The 17,657-nt window shown below is 31.8% G+C and overlaps 1 protein-coding gene across 5 annotated transcripts in view; it reads right to left on the bottom strand.

Moving 5' to 3' along the window:
* RAP1GDS1 (Rap1 GTPase-GDP dissociation stimulator 1) overlaps nucleotides 1-17,657 on the bottom strand; it is a 141,345-nt gene that overhangs the window by 73,556 nt on the left and 50,132 nt on the right. For all 5 annotated transcript variants that reach the window (XM_090266324.1, XM_090266320.1, XM_090266322.1 and 2 more), the window contains 2 exons: nucleotides 17,474-17,596; nucleotides 13,395-13,520 (listed from right to left, as the gene is read on the bottom strand). In XM_090266324.1, coding sequence (XP_090122450.1) covers nucleotides 13,395-13,520; nucleotides 17,474-17,596 — 249 coding nt within the window. The remainder of the gene's footprint in view (nucleotides 1-13,394; nucleotides 13,521-17,473; nucleotides 17,597-17,657) is intronic.

The raw sequence follows: 17,657 nt of genomic DNA, 5'->3' as shown, positions 1-17,657 counted from the left end.
GATTCAGTTGTTGATAGCTGTGAGTTTGTTCTCATTTTAATGTTCATAGTTTTGATCTTCTTTTTCTTAAATAAGTCCCTTTAACATTTCATATAATAATGGCTAATGTACTCCTTTAGCCTTACCTTGTCTGGGAAGCTCTTTATCGCCCTTTGATTCTAAATGATAGAGTAATCTTGGTTGTAGGCCCTTGCTTTTTATCACTTGGAATACTTCTTGACAGTTCCTTCTTTCTGGTGAAGTTTCTTTTGAGAAGTCAGCTGATAGTCTTATAGACACCCTTTTGTAGGTAACTCTGCTTTTCCCTTACTGCTTTTAAGATTCTCCCTTTAACCTTTGGCATTTTAATTATGATGTGTCCCTGTGTGGTCATCTTTGGGTCCAATTTATTTGGGACTCTCTGTGCTTCAGGACTTGTATATCTATTTCCTTCACCAAATTAGGGAAGTTTTCTTTCATTATTTTTTCAACTAAGTTTTCAGTTTCTTGCTCTTTCTCTTCTCCGTCATCTGTATGATTTGGATGCTGACATTTTTGCAGATATCCCAGAGTCTTCTTTTTCTCTTAGTTTTCTGAATTCTTGTTTCTTCATTTTGTTCAGATGTTACTTGGATAGGCTATGTAGATTCAAGGAACTTTAAGAAATTAGAAAGATTAAAAGAATAAACCCACCTAGAAGCAGTAAAATTTTTTATATACAAGGGACTTCTAGAAGTATTCTAATCCACTCCTTCCAATTTTATAGATTAGGAAATAGGCCTGAGAGTTCAAGTGACTTTTAAGGATCAACAGCTAAATTGGTGGTAGTGTTGAGTTAAAATCCAGGTCTCTGGATTATATTTGAAGAAGTTAACACTTTCATAAATACATAAATACTTTATTAAATATATTTAAGCTTCAATATTAATAATTCAGTTCTTAGAATTGCAGATATAAGAATGTGTCCTAAGAATTTTACTAAAAGCCAATCCTTAATATTTTATTTAATTTACTATAAATCACAAAAATAAACTTCACCTAATTGAAAGAAAATGGAGCAGAACCAAGTGATGAGACAAAACCTTTTTACTTTTCCAAATTTGAAAACTTGATGTTAAAAAGTATATGTGTGCATAAACATAATTTACCCTGTCTGATTCTTTATTCTTGTCATTTTTTATAAATGAAGAGGGGTGTATGAAATACTTACCTTTTTGTTTATTGAAAAGAAGGACATTTCAATTTGATCAGCATTCTTAGTAAAACTAAGCAAATTCAGGGGAAAATCTGAGTTTTAATGTTCTCAGTAAACCACCTAAACAAACAAAGGTATATCCATAATTTTTTCAGGTATGTATCTACTGCGCTGTACTATTTCTTCTGCATACAAAGTATAATAAAAATTGAAATTTTACTGTTCATACTATTTTTCTTTAATAAACTCTTCCTTTCTGGGGATGAAGAGTAATAGAAAGGAATTTATATACATCCTACATAAATATCTCTGATTTACTGACATAACAAAGTGAATTTTTCTTTTAGTAGCTAACATAAAAATTTTTCTGGACTTTAAATAAACCACCTGCTTGTCCCTAGATCAGTAAACTGCCCCACCCTTTGTCCAGCTGCTCAAGCCCCTATCTAGAATCACTCTTGATTTCTCCTTAACTTTCATTCCCTGTTCATTCTCCACTTGAAATGCTTGACAGATTCTTCTGATGCTTGCCATCCTCACTACCATATGCCCCTAATTCAACTCATCGGTATCTCTTGCCTGGGACTAGTGCAAGTCTTAGAAAGTGGTCTCCAAGCTTCTGTTCTGAACTCTTTTCCGTACTTCTCAAGTCACTTTCCATGAAGCTCTGAGAGCGATGCTTTTAAAATCTAAATCAGATCCTCTTCAATGGCTTCTCATTACTCTAGGACAGAGATTTTCAACCCTTTTCATCTCATGGCACACATAAACTAATTACCAAGTTGACCAAAGATAGGTATAATTCGACTCCTTCACACCAGACCGCTACTGTTGTGTTGGCTGTTGTTTTTGTTTTTGTGACAATCTAAGAAAAGAGGTCGGTGCCCCTGACTAAATAGTGAGGTACTGCATGTTTTAAAAATTCTTGTGGCACACCAGATGAAAACCGCTGCTCTACGGTGATCCACAAGGCTCACTCTAATCTAGTTCTTGTTTATTTTTTCCCTTTTACTGCACAACACTCCCTGTTCAATTCATCTCATATAACTTGGTATCACTTCTGTTCTTTAAACACATCAAGTTCTTTCCTCATTCAAAGCTTTGCAATTTCTACACTTCTATAAGGAATATTCTTCCGTTTCTATTTAATTAGCTAGGTCATTCCCACTTTTCAGCCCTCAGGACAAGTAACATCCTCAGAGAGCACTTTCTCCATCTTTAGATATACTCCATTACATCATCTGTTTATTCCTTTGATATCAATGATCACAACCTGTAAATATCTTTTTTGTAGTATTTACTTATTAGCTATCTCCTCCTATATAAGCCTCAAAAGGATAGGGACTTTTTACTCTTATTTTCTTCTATTATCCCATCACCTGGCACAGTGCCCTGAACACAATGGACTCAATCAGTATTTCTTAATTAAAGGACTTTGTGTCCTATCCATCATCTACCTACCTACCTACCTACCTATCATCTATCAAGAATATAAAAGCACAGATGAGAATTTCCTTACAATCAATACACGGGTCATATGCCCCCCAGTGTAGGTATTGTGACTTTCTATAGGCAGGAACATAAATACATATCTTTAATGATATAAAAGTATGCTTCTAATTCTAACCTCACTTAGTAAAGTTCTTTCTATATGTTGTGTAGAAAGCCTATTAAAAAGAAAATTCCACAGGTTAAATCTTTGTTAGTTTATTGTTTTACTATAGTGGCATGTCTCTTTTGATTTTGATTTGCAAAATAAACAATTTGCAAGTGATAAAAATTTTTTGCAAGTGATAAAAATTTATCCTCCAACATAGAAATTTTAGCCTCTGAATCTATGATATAAAATTTTCCTAATAAACAAGTCCTGTAAGTACAATCATTACTGTATGTGAGATATAGCTTCCAGGGTGTACAATTATTTTTGGTGTTAAAAAGAGGGTCTTCCTAGTCAAAGAAGCTGGCAGCCTACAAACACTATACATAGTCAAGTCTCTGTTGTGTGCGCATGGAAAACAAGTTGACAGCCAATGACCTAAAGGGCAGTATCACAGTTTTCTAAGTCAGATATATTGGCTATTCTAATGTGCATTATATAAAAGGTATTTTTTCATATTCTTCTTAAATATACTACCTTTTACTTATGTCAGATGTTATTTTATTTTTCTGGAACAGGGTTAATGGTAAATAGACATACCCACTTGCTTTTCAATAAAGTCAAAAGATATTTATGAAATCTACTAGGGAAAAAATTAAATTCTGATACTTACATTTCCCCCCTATAATTCTGCCAAAACACTGAATTGTTATTACACACCTTATAAGTATTCAAATACATTTTAGGCATTCAAATAAAAATTTTGAACCCAACAACATTTTTACTGAAATTCAAAATGCAATTTATTCACCACACTCCAGGTTCAGGTAAAGTGTATGAAAGACTAGGTATAAAAGCAAAAGCTGTAAATATGAAAAGAGTGAAATTACAAAAATGAGTCATGAAGGTAAAACCATCATGACCGTTAAATACTAATATATCAAAATAGAAGCATAAAGTTGCAATTCCATGGCATAGTATTATATTCAGGTGTAAAATTTGCCTTTATGCAGGAAAATTCCAAATATATTTACATTTATAATGCAAGGTCAAGAGGAAAAAGCACTAGTTACACAGATGCAGTTTAAAATTAGGTCACAGCACAGCAGTTGACCGACACAGCCTAGGTGTACCTGCTGATAGTAGCATTAATCTCTGTAGTATAATAGATTTCTCACCATCAGTAACTGACAATTTTACTTTTTTTCAAAAAGCCTTTATATAATAATGAAACATCCATGATTTATCACACATTTACTAAAGAAGTCACTAAATTTACTCTATTTCCTATATTTTTCTATTTCTTTATTATCATTTTATTAGCAGAAGACTGTGGTTATATATACAAATTATAAAATAACTTTCTAAGCTCAATTATTTCCATAAAATTATCTAAAATGACTTCTAAACAGCATTCAGAAAATGGAAATAATTTATTGCTGAAATTTATTAATGTAATTGCTCAAGATCAAAAGTAAATTTTATTCTAGTTATTTTAAATATAAAAGATGCTGCTGTATCGAACTATTTCATAATTAAATCATGCCAGACTGTGCACATGTATGTGGGCACATACACATAGCTCTGATTTAGAATTCAACTTCAAGTGATTACAGCACAGTTTCTCAAGAAGTACAAATATTTATTTCCCTCACAGGAAGAATGTGAATTATTCACCTTTAAATAGTATTTATCTTTTGTATTTCCTCCCATCTAAGGGAAATACCCTTAACTTGTAGCAGGGACACCTTGGATTAGAAACAGAGAAAGTTCTCAGTACTTCAGCTTGGTTACAAAGAAGAAAAACAGAAAGATAAAAACAGAACACAATTAGGAGCAGAAGATAATATATATTGACAGGGTTTCAATAAAGCACACTAGTTTTATGTTGAATGTATCTAAACTCTGCCTTCATCTGAATGTAGGGTAGTAAAGGGTAAGAGAAAAAAAGACTTAAACAACAAAAAGCAAAGAAAACTTATTTTTGCAATTTTATAATTATTAGACTTTCTCCACCCTATCACTTGTTAATCAGGAAAGAAAAATTACGAAGGTTTGACTGAGAGACTTAGAAGGGAACCTGGTATCCAAGGGACAAAATAATAATTTGGCAATTATAAATGACTTCTTATTGAATTCACTTTCATATTTATAAAACTAGTACTTGACACTATTATTCCATCTTGTTAACAAGGCATTAGCTTTTAATAACATACTACTTGGAAACTAATCAAACATTGGAAAAAAGTAGCTATATGTGTTCTTTGCCTTTTAATTTGTATTTAAGTAAAAATTTATAGAACCTTAGTTTTTAAATAACATTTTAATAAACAAGAGGGATTTGAATGTAATATTAAGTATAGAAATGAAAAGATCACAGTTCCTCAAAGTGTACACTATCTCAAGGTTTCAATTATTTAACACTGCTTAACCTGATGCAGTACTATGGAAAAACCAAGCAAATTGATAATGAAGACAATCCAATCGTACTTCATATTTTAATTTCATTCTCTCTGCTCTAGTCTGTATTTACCACATAACACCTGGCCTACTACAATGGCTTCTTGATATCTCTGCCTCACTTTTCTTCCCATTCCAATACAACTGTATGTTTCTATGAAATAGAAAATATCTATTTCAAGTTATTTTTAGTGGCTCTTTCCTGTCTGCACATCACAGTACAAAATAACTCCTTAGCTTACACGCCTTTCAATGCACAACACAAGATCTTTTACCACAGTAAACCTCCACTACTATTTGGTTATTTAAAAATCCTAACTGTTCATAATACGCCCCACATACCCAAAGCTGAACAACTCCCCCATACAAGTTTCCAACTCTCACCTTCCTGATGACTTCTACTTTACTGGAGGGACGGAGGCCATGCCAGAAGCACTCTTTCTACTGACCTCTACTAAACCTTAATTTTTTTCATAATTTCACCTATCTTCTGTTATTTTCCTCTAAGGCAGAAATGTTCTTTCCCATTCCAACCCCATTCACTTGAGTTAATTATTTCATTTCTTTTTTCATCTATGAACTTTCTCCATCAATCATCCCCTCTAGGAAATTTACTGTCTTTGTCTATAGGTTCCTAGCCTAACATATACGTTCCTGTCTCCACTACTTATATTATTCTCACAATGCTGCCCTTCCCTTAAACTGTTACTATTGTCTCTTTTCTCACTGAACTAGAGAATTATTACCTTCCCTTCCCTTCCGCATTACTCACCATAGCCCTTGATTCTAACTTTTCTCCACAAGACCCAAAAATGTTTTTAAAAATATGAATGTCTGTTGATCAAATCATCAAAATTCATTTTTTCCCTCTAAACAGTACTAGATACTGTAGTACTAGGTAATGTTTACCACTGCAATCCATGACAATGAACGTGTCTTCCTCAACTCTTTCCATGCTTCATCATAAGCTCCTCCACTTCTTGAAAACCCTAAATGTGGCTGTTTTCCTCATGCTTTCCTCTTTAAACATTTCTTCTGTTCCCATGGGTCAGCCATTATTTTGAGGGCATGAATCCCAGTGTGATAAGTTCAACATGCCTCCAAACATATCCACCTGGTTGAGATCTCACTATTTCTGCTGTTGGTATTTACTCTGTCTTTAATTTGGACTAAGATTCCTTCCTCTTACCTGATTATCTTCTTGGATTCTTATACACAGACAAGCACACACACGCCTTCCTGTTCTCTTTCATTTGTTTTTCAAGCTTAAAAAAACAAATATCTTAACTGGTTATTCTTCACTTAGTCACTGTCCAAAGCTTTTTTAGTAGGAAAGTGCATCAGAATAATTTAGGGAACTTTTGCAGTATTATACATGATAGGTTGGATTCTAACCTCACAGATTCTGATTTATTGGTTCTAGGTGTGGCCAAGAAAATGTATTTTGAAAAAGTTTTCTGTTTCAGGTACATATTACTAAGAATCATACTGACTGTTATGAATGCCTACCTAGCATATAATGTGTGTGTGTGTGTGTATATATATATATAATCTCTTTCAAATTAACTTTTGTATGGTATCAATTTCAGCATTTAACTCTTTTGCTCAAATACCTGCAATGGATCACACTGTACAAGCCCTTCTCCAATATGGATTCCAGACATATCTCTCTAAGATTTTATCTACCTTTTAAAATGCTTTGCTGTGCTCCTGGGAAATCTTTTAACCTTTCTCTACAGGTTCAAATTCTATACAGAGCAAATGTTTCCTTCTCCATAAATATCACTGGATGAGCTCAAACACAAAAGAGCTCCCCACAAGAACTTACTGTATATCCTCTTACAGCATTTATCACATGGTGTTTTTTTTTTTTTATTTACTGATATACATGTTTCATTACCTTCAATTCATAATAACTTTCTTAACATGTTGTGTACCAGCGTATTTAAATGCCTTTTAGAAATGATGAGAATCCTTGCCACCTGTACGCAATGTGTTAAGCAATTTTAAGGTATTTTAAATTATTCACTTTCATGCAAATCAAAGATCTGCATATTTTTCAGTCTCAGAAAATACAACTTGAATACATTATACAACACAAAAATTGAGCAGGTATACTAAATACAAAACAGAACTATATTTGGTTTTAAAATAAACTAGGAAATACATTCAAGTCAAAAATTCTTTAAGTCTTTAAGGCGTGTGTTTGAAGCAAGTTCCACTACCAAAACAATACATTTGAATTATATAGCACTACTTTCACTAAAGTACTCAGCATTATTTCTCGGATTCTGTTGAAGATTAGTACGAGAATCAATCATACGGAGAATATCTGGGTAATTTTTAAGGAGCTATTATTGAAGACATCATCTTTAATGCTAGCTTTTGTCTATTTTTTTTGCATATTTCGAGGGATGTGTCCAGAATCATCTAAGGACGTAATGACATCCTTATGCTAAGTCTCTTCTAGCATTTGTATCAATAGGTTTCTTTGTTCATCTGAAGAACTAAAATATTTCTACATAGCACAAAGTAAAAATTACAAATCACGTCAAGGGTTTTTTTTTTTCTCCCAACACTGGCGGCCTAGAAGCACAAATTAAATTAGTGCTCAATATAACAACTATATTATCTATGACATGTACTAGATTTATCTTTGCCTCTCCTTACATGGCTTCTGGCCTTTATATATTTATTTCAAATAGCTTATACTAAGTTAGTTATGTATTACATTATGTCACAGCATACCTTTTAGAAGTAATAATGCTATGGACTAAATGTTTGTACACTTCCAACATTCATACGTTGTGTTATTATCTTAACTCCTTTTATGATGGTTTAGGACGTAATTAAATTATGCAGGTAGAATCTTCTTGAAAGGGATTAGTGCCTTTATAGGAAGGGACAGGAGAAGTGCTTGCTTCCTCTCTCTTCTCTTTCTGCCATGTGAGGATACATTGAGAAGGTGGCCGTGGGCAAACCAGAAAGAGTGTCCTCCTCACCAGATATGTAATATGCTGGTACCTTTTGATCTTGGCTAGATTTCCCAGCCTCCAGAATTGTGAGAAGTAAATGGTGGTTTAAGCCACCACACTAAGACAAATGATCATACATAAATACTATGTATTTTCTTTGCATAGCAGTTCAGCATTATATTGTACACCTACATATAAACCTTCTTTATTTAATTCACATAAGTTCATTTTACCACTGAGGAAACTAAAATTGAGAAAGTTAAATGACAATTTAGTAAATGGCAGAGCTTGAAATCCTGTCAATCTGCAATATTCCTAGGAAACACATTGAAATTTTATTATTTATGTTAATTTTAAAATGAACTATTTCTTCAATAAACAATGCACTTATTTGCTTAATTTTTAAAAACTGGCTCCTGTTTCTACTCCCATCACTTATTTATTTTTATTCTGATTTAGTGTGTACACTTTAATTGTTCACAAGTTGTGTTTCTTTGTGCATTTTATTTTCTCCACCATATTAAAAACTTTTTAATGGCATGAACTGTTTTTTAGAGCTTATTATAGAGTTACACAACAACATCTATTTCCAACTATGTACAATATGTTGGACATCTTTACACAGGAGTATTTCATGTAATAATAGCAATATTACTGTCTCTAAAAGTAGCAGTTTCATGTAGTTACCTATATACACATGTACTTTGATAATAAACCCATTCATAAAATGCAACAGATTAATTGATAAGAGTTGAAGAATCTTATTTTTACATTTATTGGCTGGTAATTCTAAAACTGAATACTAAAAAAAAGTAGGGTAAATGTACAAACTTGCAAAACCCTTTAATATAATTAAACAAATGCTTAATCTAATCTATATCACTGAAATAAACATTTATTTTAAATGCCAGACATAAATAGTTCCCTGTTGGCTATAACTGCTATGAATACACTTTGATTACTTAGGCAATTTCAAAGCACATCTGTATTATATTAATACATACCTAACCAATCAACTTACATTTCAAAATATTATAAAATTATTGTTAATTCATTTTCAGCATTCATAGTTAGATCAATATTCTTTCTTCATGCATTACATAAAAATAGTTCAGCAGAATTAGAATCACTAACATACAAATAGGTCCATGTATTTGGGCATCTTTTCCATTTACATTTTAAGTCAATGAAATAAACAATATTTATTTCACTTCATAAACATTGGCTTTAGCAAGTCTGAATATCATATCATTTTTGAATACTTATTTACTCATCAGTGAGCAAGAATATAAGTTTCTTTATATCATATATAATAGTATAACATACAAGCTTCCTAAGTATACATGCTTCAAATAATAGAATTATAATACTAAGCATTAACTTTATTACTGTAAAGAGGCGTATTTATTTAATTTTAACATACATTAATTTGAATTGTATATTATACTTTCTCTGGTGTAGAAATAGGCACGCATATTTAATTTCATGCAATGATTTACTTCTAGTTTCTACTACATAAATTTTAACCAGTATATCCCACACCAATTATTTCCTAACCTCAAGCAGTAACATTTGCAAATAGAGAAAACTCCCATCATCAATTTATCCCTATGAATTATAATGAATGGAAATTTAATATGAAGCTCTTCAATACTATAAGGATATTTAAGTATATCAGTAATTTTAAACATGCACGACTATGTAGACAAAGCTAATCACTGAAAGAAAGGAATTCCACAATCCTACAAAAGATGGCCATATAAGAAGAAAAAGAGAACTCATTTTTACCACTTTTGAGAGAAATATGTAAATTAAAGAGGCCAAAGGTATTCACTTATGAAATTTAATACTTCCCTTTATTTAAAATCACATTCCCTAGAATATTCCATCAGTTTGCTGATTTCTTTCCAAACTGAAATACAATTTTTTTCTCTTTGATCTAAAATATGTCAAACTTCTCATAAATTACTCTGCCAAAGTTAGAGAGCAAAAGAGTGTGAAATGTTGCTCATATTAGAAATCTGGACACCGCTAAAGAGAAATCCAGAACTGAAGTGCCTTGAAGGATCTCTGGAAAAACAGAAAAGAGACCAGGTATTTTAAACGTTCCTATCCAGTGATTCTTTAATTTCTATATGCGAGAGAGAGACTGGGATTTAATAAATTCATCAGCAACAAGGCCTCACTCTGTCCCATTTAGCAGTTGTATCAGTCTGTTACTTAACATTGGGATTACGTAAGATCATTTCCTTCCATTAGGAAGAGTTCCTAAAATGGGCACTATCAAAGCTGGTAAAATTGAAATCTGACCTACTTTCTTCAAAAGATTTCCACAGATTAAACCGAAATATGCTAGCAAACACTATACTTTTGAAGTGTCAAAATGAAAATCTGTAAAATATGCACACATTGCTCAAATTTTTATCTCTAATAGTGAATTCTTTATGTTACTTTCGAGGTACATTGGCTTTACTAACTATTGTAAACCTAGTATCATTCTGAATATATTAACTCACACTAAAAAATTATTAATTGGAAATACATTTATAAAATGTAAATAAACTGATTAATCCAACTACTAGGTTTAATAAAACACAAATATAAATTTTAAAACATGTTATTTGTAAGAAAAAGATTTCTTGTATTTAAAAGACTGTCATGTATAGTTTTCTATTATCCTTTTAAAAATTAAGTGTTACATTCTCTAGAAGGCAGAACATTAAGTAATGAATTAAAATAGAAGCCATTCAATACTTTTTAAAAAGAGAAGTCTAATTTCTGGGGTCTTTCAAACTCCCAATTGTCATAAAATGTAATAAGAAATGCATTTCAAGTAAATTCACAAATCACCTACACAGTATTACATTTACAGGCTTTTTATATTATTGTTGTAATTCAAATATAGGCGCTGAACTTTTCCTACTATTATTCAAATAAATCACTAAGAAGTTCACAGAAAGTTAATTTCAAATAAAAGGGTAAGAAAGTATACAGTCTTATGGAAATTATATGCATAAGCAGAACACAATGAACACATTTCATCATGATTTACAGTAATAAATCACTTCTTATATTCATTCATTTTTAAGACTACTAACCATTTTTCTTAAACAAGGATTAAAACTATAAAAATTAGCTTGTATTCACTATGCTTAGTTTTCCACTTAACTATAATTTCCATTGAATTAAATGAGAATGAAGTACTTGTAAATATTTAGATAAATGAAATAAAAAAATAACTTCATAGCCTAAAGATTTTATACTGTATACTTTGCAAGAACAGAGTAAACGGATATAATAAGCACTATAATAATGGACTACAGTTTCATCCAAATAGTAATCAAATTAACTAGACATTTATTACCTTAACTTCAAGGTTCTTTAATACACAGGAAATAAAATTACCATGTGCCCATAAAAACCAGAGAAAGATGAAATAATAAATCACTATCGGTGTTTCTTCTATTTTATCAATATTAAGTGAAACTCAAGGCAAAAGTACACAAAACAGATATTTCCTATATCCAAGCAATACATAATTCAAGAATAACTAAACTGAACAAGGATTAAAGAATACTTTTGATAGCCCTCAATTCTAATAATAAACACATAAGGATAAGAATAAAAACAGAATGATCAATGCTATGTGCATGCCATCAATCTTTGATGATTACTCTGCAGGTCTTCATAATACAATTAAAATTAATCATATAAAATATACAGAAGTGGTTCATTCTTGAACACTAATACTATAAGCTATGGTGTTTAATAAAAATTGTAAATATGAAAATGCAAAGTTATTAACATAAAGCACTAGAATTTTACAAATAAAGTTAATACCCTAGGACAAAAATAACTGGAATGAAGAAAAAGATAGGTAAAGTTATAAGCAGTAATGGGGACTGCTTCATTTTACGCCATCCATGTCCTCAGACATAATATTTAATGTTCCAGAAAAAGGAAGGAAGGAAAGGAGAATAAGTGAGGTTAGGCTTGCCACCACTGCTACAGATAAGTTACAACTGAAAGCTGTAGTTTCAATATTTTTTTCTCTTTCTTTTATCATAAGTAGATGTTTATGATCTTATGTAATATCTGGTTTATGTATACAAATCACTACTGGAAGCACTGCCTACTATAAAAGGGCTTTGTCTTCTGTGTTTATAACAAAATATAACTCACTTAAAAGGTGAATTATAAACTCAATGGGGAAATTAAGCAATGCAAGTTATCTCAGTTATATAAATATATGTTTGGGGTTCAGAAAATAGAAGTCTAAGGAAAATCAGGATACGCCTAATTAGATTAAATATACTCAAGATTTTCCTGTATATACATGGGAAGGAGAAGCAGAAAATGTAAAAATTTTGCAATACTGTATACCCATACCGAAGTTCTTTCTTTCTCTTTGCCTAGTAGAACAGTGTGTTATAGGAAGTGATGAGGATGACAATGACATTATGACAAACAGAAATGAAGTCAATGCAGATGTAGTAGGCCAATGTAGCTTTTGAGAAGATAATGAATTTTATGAATGGTTTTATTGAATTGTAAGTAATTAAAAATGTATTTGGAGACTTTGAAACTCTAAAAAGCTGCATTCACAAGCATTCTCATTCAGAGATAGTGCTTTAATAAAACCTATTTGAAAAGAAATATATTTATTTAATTAAAAGCCCAATTTCATAGAAATTGACTTACTTTCCTCTGAAAATATAATTTGTGATAGCAAAAGAAAAAAACTCATTTCTTATAACTTAAGAATACTGTGGGGCCTGGCTGCTGTGGCTCAGTGGATTGAGCATCGGCCTGTGAGCCAAGTGTCACTGGTTCGATTCCTAGTCAGGAACTAGGTTGCACGTCAGGTCCCCAGTTGGGGGCGCAAGTGAGAGGCAGCCACACAGTGATGTTTCTCTCCCTCTCTTTCTCCTTTCCCCTCTAAAAATATATAAACAAACAAACAAACAAATAAATAAATTAAATTAAAAAAAAGAAAAAGAAAAAGAAAAGAATGCTATGGCCCCAGTTTCTACCAGTTCTGCTAAATAAATAAGCAGAGCTGTGTCATATTGGCCCATCTTAGTGTTTTAGCCTAGAAAAGACAGTGCTAACACTAAAAGGGAAATTAGTCTGAAAATTATACTTCAACAAAAGTGTATAAGTGTATCACTGATATTTCAACACTTACGGCTATCATAACATATGTTTCCCAGAGCCCTGCCCGTTTGAAGCAGCACTTCCTGGTCTTTGCTATTTAGTAGTTGCACCAGTGGTGAAATCAATCCAGCATCCACACATGGAATTCGCATGAATTCTGAAAATAAGAGACACATTTAATTAAAAATCTAAAGATTCACAATTTACACAAATCATGCCCCTTAATAAGATAAATACCTACTATTAAAATGTCTAAAGTAGCTTACTATTGGAAGAGTACATTCCTGTTCAAAAGTACCTTTATATACTTCATGAAATAAGTAGGCAAAAATGAGTGAGGTTGCATTTTCCTTTGCTGACAGTCTGTCATAAACTAAAAGGATTTTTAACTTTCTTTATACCTAATTTATCACTATGTTCATATAATAACTGAATGTGCTTAGGAAGCAGCATGTGATGATAGAAATATGGGTAATGGTCTTTCCACAAGCCTAATCATTCAAGTACAGCAGGTCCCTGAACAACTCGTTTTGTTCAATGTTGTTTTGTTATAATGCTAATGAGATAAAATAGAAATCTAATTCTTGTTTATATTAAATTAACCTATAGTCAAATTGGTTTTGTCATACAGTGTTCCATCACAGTTCCAAGACCTATCACTGACACTAAGTGAGAACTTACTGTACTGCAGTTATAAACTAAGCCATCAAATTGCATAATTTTCACTCCATGTTTTCTAAAAAGCCAAATACAAGATTTATAAAAAAGGTTCAAGTGAATCATTAAAAATAGGTCCTTTTCAACTGGTAAGACTCAACAGAAACATCTATTCCTTATCTTCATTCCTTCTCTTTATTAAAATCCATTTTATAGACTACTCACACCTGCTGTCGTACCCATACATTTGGTCTAAAACACCAAATGTTGTTTTCTTATACTTCAAACTTTTTTTTTCCCTTAGCTTTATAATACACTATTCTAAATTTATTAACTCCCAATGATGCCATCATAGTTACGATTAGACAAGCTTTTTTACAGTGTCTCTCATGAGAGACTATTAAAAATTTAAGGATAATAAAAATACCTAATTGATGAAAGCTTTCTGATAATCAATATCAGAATCATGATTTTGGATATTATTACTTACTGTAAAGATGTTCCTGTCAATAAAGTTAGTCAATAAAGATCTAATTCTTCAATCTATACTCCATCCTACTAAAGAGAAATTACTCTTTTCACTCTTGCTTTCAAAGGGTGTCCACTCCTTAATTTGTTCCACAAACACCCTCATAAACAACCGCCCCCTCTTTCCCTTCATTTTCAGATTCTCAGAGCACGTCGCCCTGGACAGTGTGGCTCAGCTGGCTGGAGTGTAGTCCCGGCATAACCAAAAGGTTGCAGGCTTGATTCCCAGTCTGTGCATGTACAGGAGGCAACCTATCGATGCTTCTCTATAGCATCGATGTTTCTCTCTTCCTCTCTCCCTTCCTCTCTCTCTAAAAAGCAATAAAAAAATGTCCTCAGGTGAGGATAGAAAAAAATAATTTTTCTTTTAAATTCTTAGAGCACATCATATAGGGCTGTAATGTGAACTGTTGCCTCTGTAACAACTTCTTTCCCCCCTAAGATAGCTGTAAGTCACAGGAATTCCTTACTTAAATAAAAGATTGCATTTCTACCTTGTCTCTTACCTACCTTTATATAATGGAAAAAGCTCTATAACTTAAACTTCCAAGATTAAGAGTACTTCCCTATATCTAAAGCTAACCTTTAGATTTATTGCCGAAGTCTTCTTTTTAACTCAGTAGTATGAGATATTCTATGACCCACTGGGAAAGCCAACTATGCTATATTCTTCCATGAAGTCAATGGCTACAAATGACACATCGATCTACTTGTCCACGTCTTAAATTAATAGTTACTTTAGAACCTTCAGAGATTTCAAATCTTAAAATAACTTGTCACCAACTCAAATTGATCAAATTAAAAACAGATATTCATTATCCTTTTCACCTTTCCCCATGCCTAGTTTCCAACAGGGACATCATTTAAATGACTATTAAAATAAATTTAGGAGTAGTTTGATTTGCATGCATTTCATAAATGGAATCTGTTGTTATATCTTATTGTTTTGCTTGGTTCTTTTGTTGTTGCTAATCTTCAGGCAATGGAAGCATCGATGAATTACTATTTTCCTTTGGTTTTACGTTCTAATTGTCTATATGATACCAGCCTATCTTTCACATTTTTGATGCTTCAATCAATATCTGGTATTCTTGAAATGATAGAGGGAAATAATTATAAAAAACTGTGGATCAAATAAAGTTGTTCTAAACTGTTTTTTGTTTTGTTTTTTTAATTCAAAAGCATATAAAGACTGCCTGAAACATATACAATGTTATATGTAAATTATAACTCAGGTTTTTAAAAAAGATATAAAGATAAAACAAAACTAGCTTTCAGTCAATGTAAAAGCAACAATGTCAATCCCTGGAGAAAGTAAACTCCTTCTAAAACCTTTTGCTTTTCAGACAATTCACTTTTTAAGTGTGGAGTACAGTTCTTCCTTAGTTTTAAAAACATGAACTTACTTGTTTCGGATGGATATATGTGAAAATATACCAGGAACCTATCAGAAATATGTTTAAAAATATATATTATTTATCTATATATGATTATATAGAATATTGGAGCGGCTACAGAATGGCTGTGATTGTCGTCCTTGTTCAAAGGATTGCCTCTACATGCAATTCCTAGTTTTTGGAGATCTATGCTATGATTCTAATGAAGTTAAAAATAAACTACTTTAGCTTAAAAATCAAGCTGCTTTCCATCTAAGATTCAGACAGTGGTTTTGGTCTAGGTTAACAAACTATGTCTGAAGGGGTTCCAATTTCAAACTAAATCTGCTTCAGGAAATCTTTGTTGTCCCAAGGTAATCACTACCTATTCAGAGTAATTTAGATCTACTTTAAGTACATTAAATATTCCAAGATCTCTGAACATTTATGACCAGCTCAAACCCAAAGCACAGTATAGTGATAATACAATTACAACAGTTTGGTTGTGACATATAAACAATAGGTGTCCAATTTTCAGTTACCAACAAAAAGAAAATGATTTACCAACAGAGAAATCCTTACTAAAAACTGAAAGACATTTTGAAAAGCTCTAAACAAATGAAAAAGAGTTTATAGTAGTTTATGAACAGTTTGTGTTACTGGGCTAAAAGCAACCTGTTCTTCATAATACCACCTACCCTAGTAGTGATTACACAAATGAGGCCAGAATTTTAAAATTTCTTCTCTTTAAAGTATAACAAATGGAACTTAATACAATAAAAGGCCTAAATAATATCAAACACATAAATGAGACACACTAAAGGTATTACATTTAGTATGACCTTCCCTTATGTTTAAAAACTGCTTTAAAAAGTCAGAGTTTTCCAAAACTGACTGATTTAAAATCATGTGCAAATATTTCTACTACAATATATTCTTCCAAAGAATCTCATAGATATCAAGTATACATAATAGGATGAATTAGCTATTATATAATCTAAGTTTTGCTGTCATTATTATTTTTCCAGAATATTCTTACATGGAAATTTAAAAAATGAATGTTTCCCATGAAGGTAAATGCAGAAAACAATATATATATTCCAACTGCTCTTTTGCTGTCAAGTTCCAATGCCAGGAGGCTAGGCCAAATTAAAAATAAGTAGTTTAAACCTGGGTATAACATAAACCAATATATACACTGAAAAAGGTAAGCTGTCTGTGACAATAAAGGTAAATGACTCAGTGGCAAGTTCAAGAATCCTATAACCAAAGTAGTAAATGATACAGGTACAGCAAGGACTGGCAGTACTTTCCTTAATTCTACTCTAAAGGACTGGAAGAGCAAATGGGAAATGCATAAATAAAATGACTATAAGTATATAGTCATTTTAAACAATTACATGAAAAAAAGTCAAAGAAAAGAAAAAAAGAAAATAACTAAAAAATGTCTAATCTACAAAATTAAAACATAAATTAATAAAACATACTGACAAGTAAGGTGTAAAACTGAAGATGTTCCCAGCAGAAAAGTTCTTGAGGAAAACCTCACCATTTTTGGCTACTTCTGCTATGATGTTAGCTACTTTGGCTGTGCAGGAAGACTGTGGAATCAACAGACTTGCAAACAGTTGAAGTATTCCACTTCCTTGGATTTTTTCACTTGTTTCCATATCTGAAAGAGATATATACAAAGAGCTTCAATGAAAACTTCAACACTGACAACTTTATGTATA

Source organism: Furipterus horrens, unplaced genomic scaffold (genome assembly GCF_987537825.1).
Source record: "Furipterus horrens unplaced genomic scaffold, mFurHor1.1.pri manual_scaffold_2, whole genome shotgun sequence".
NCBI lineage: Eukaryota > Metazoa > Chordata > Mammalia > Chiroptera > Furipteridae > Furipterus > Furipterus horrens.
Note: the sequence above shows the minus strand (reverse complement) of the source record. Positions and strands in the feature narration are given on the sequence as shown.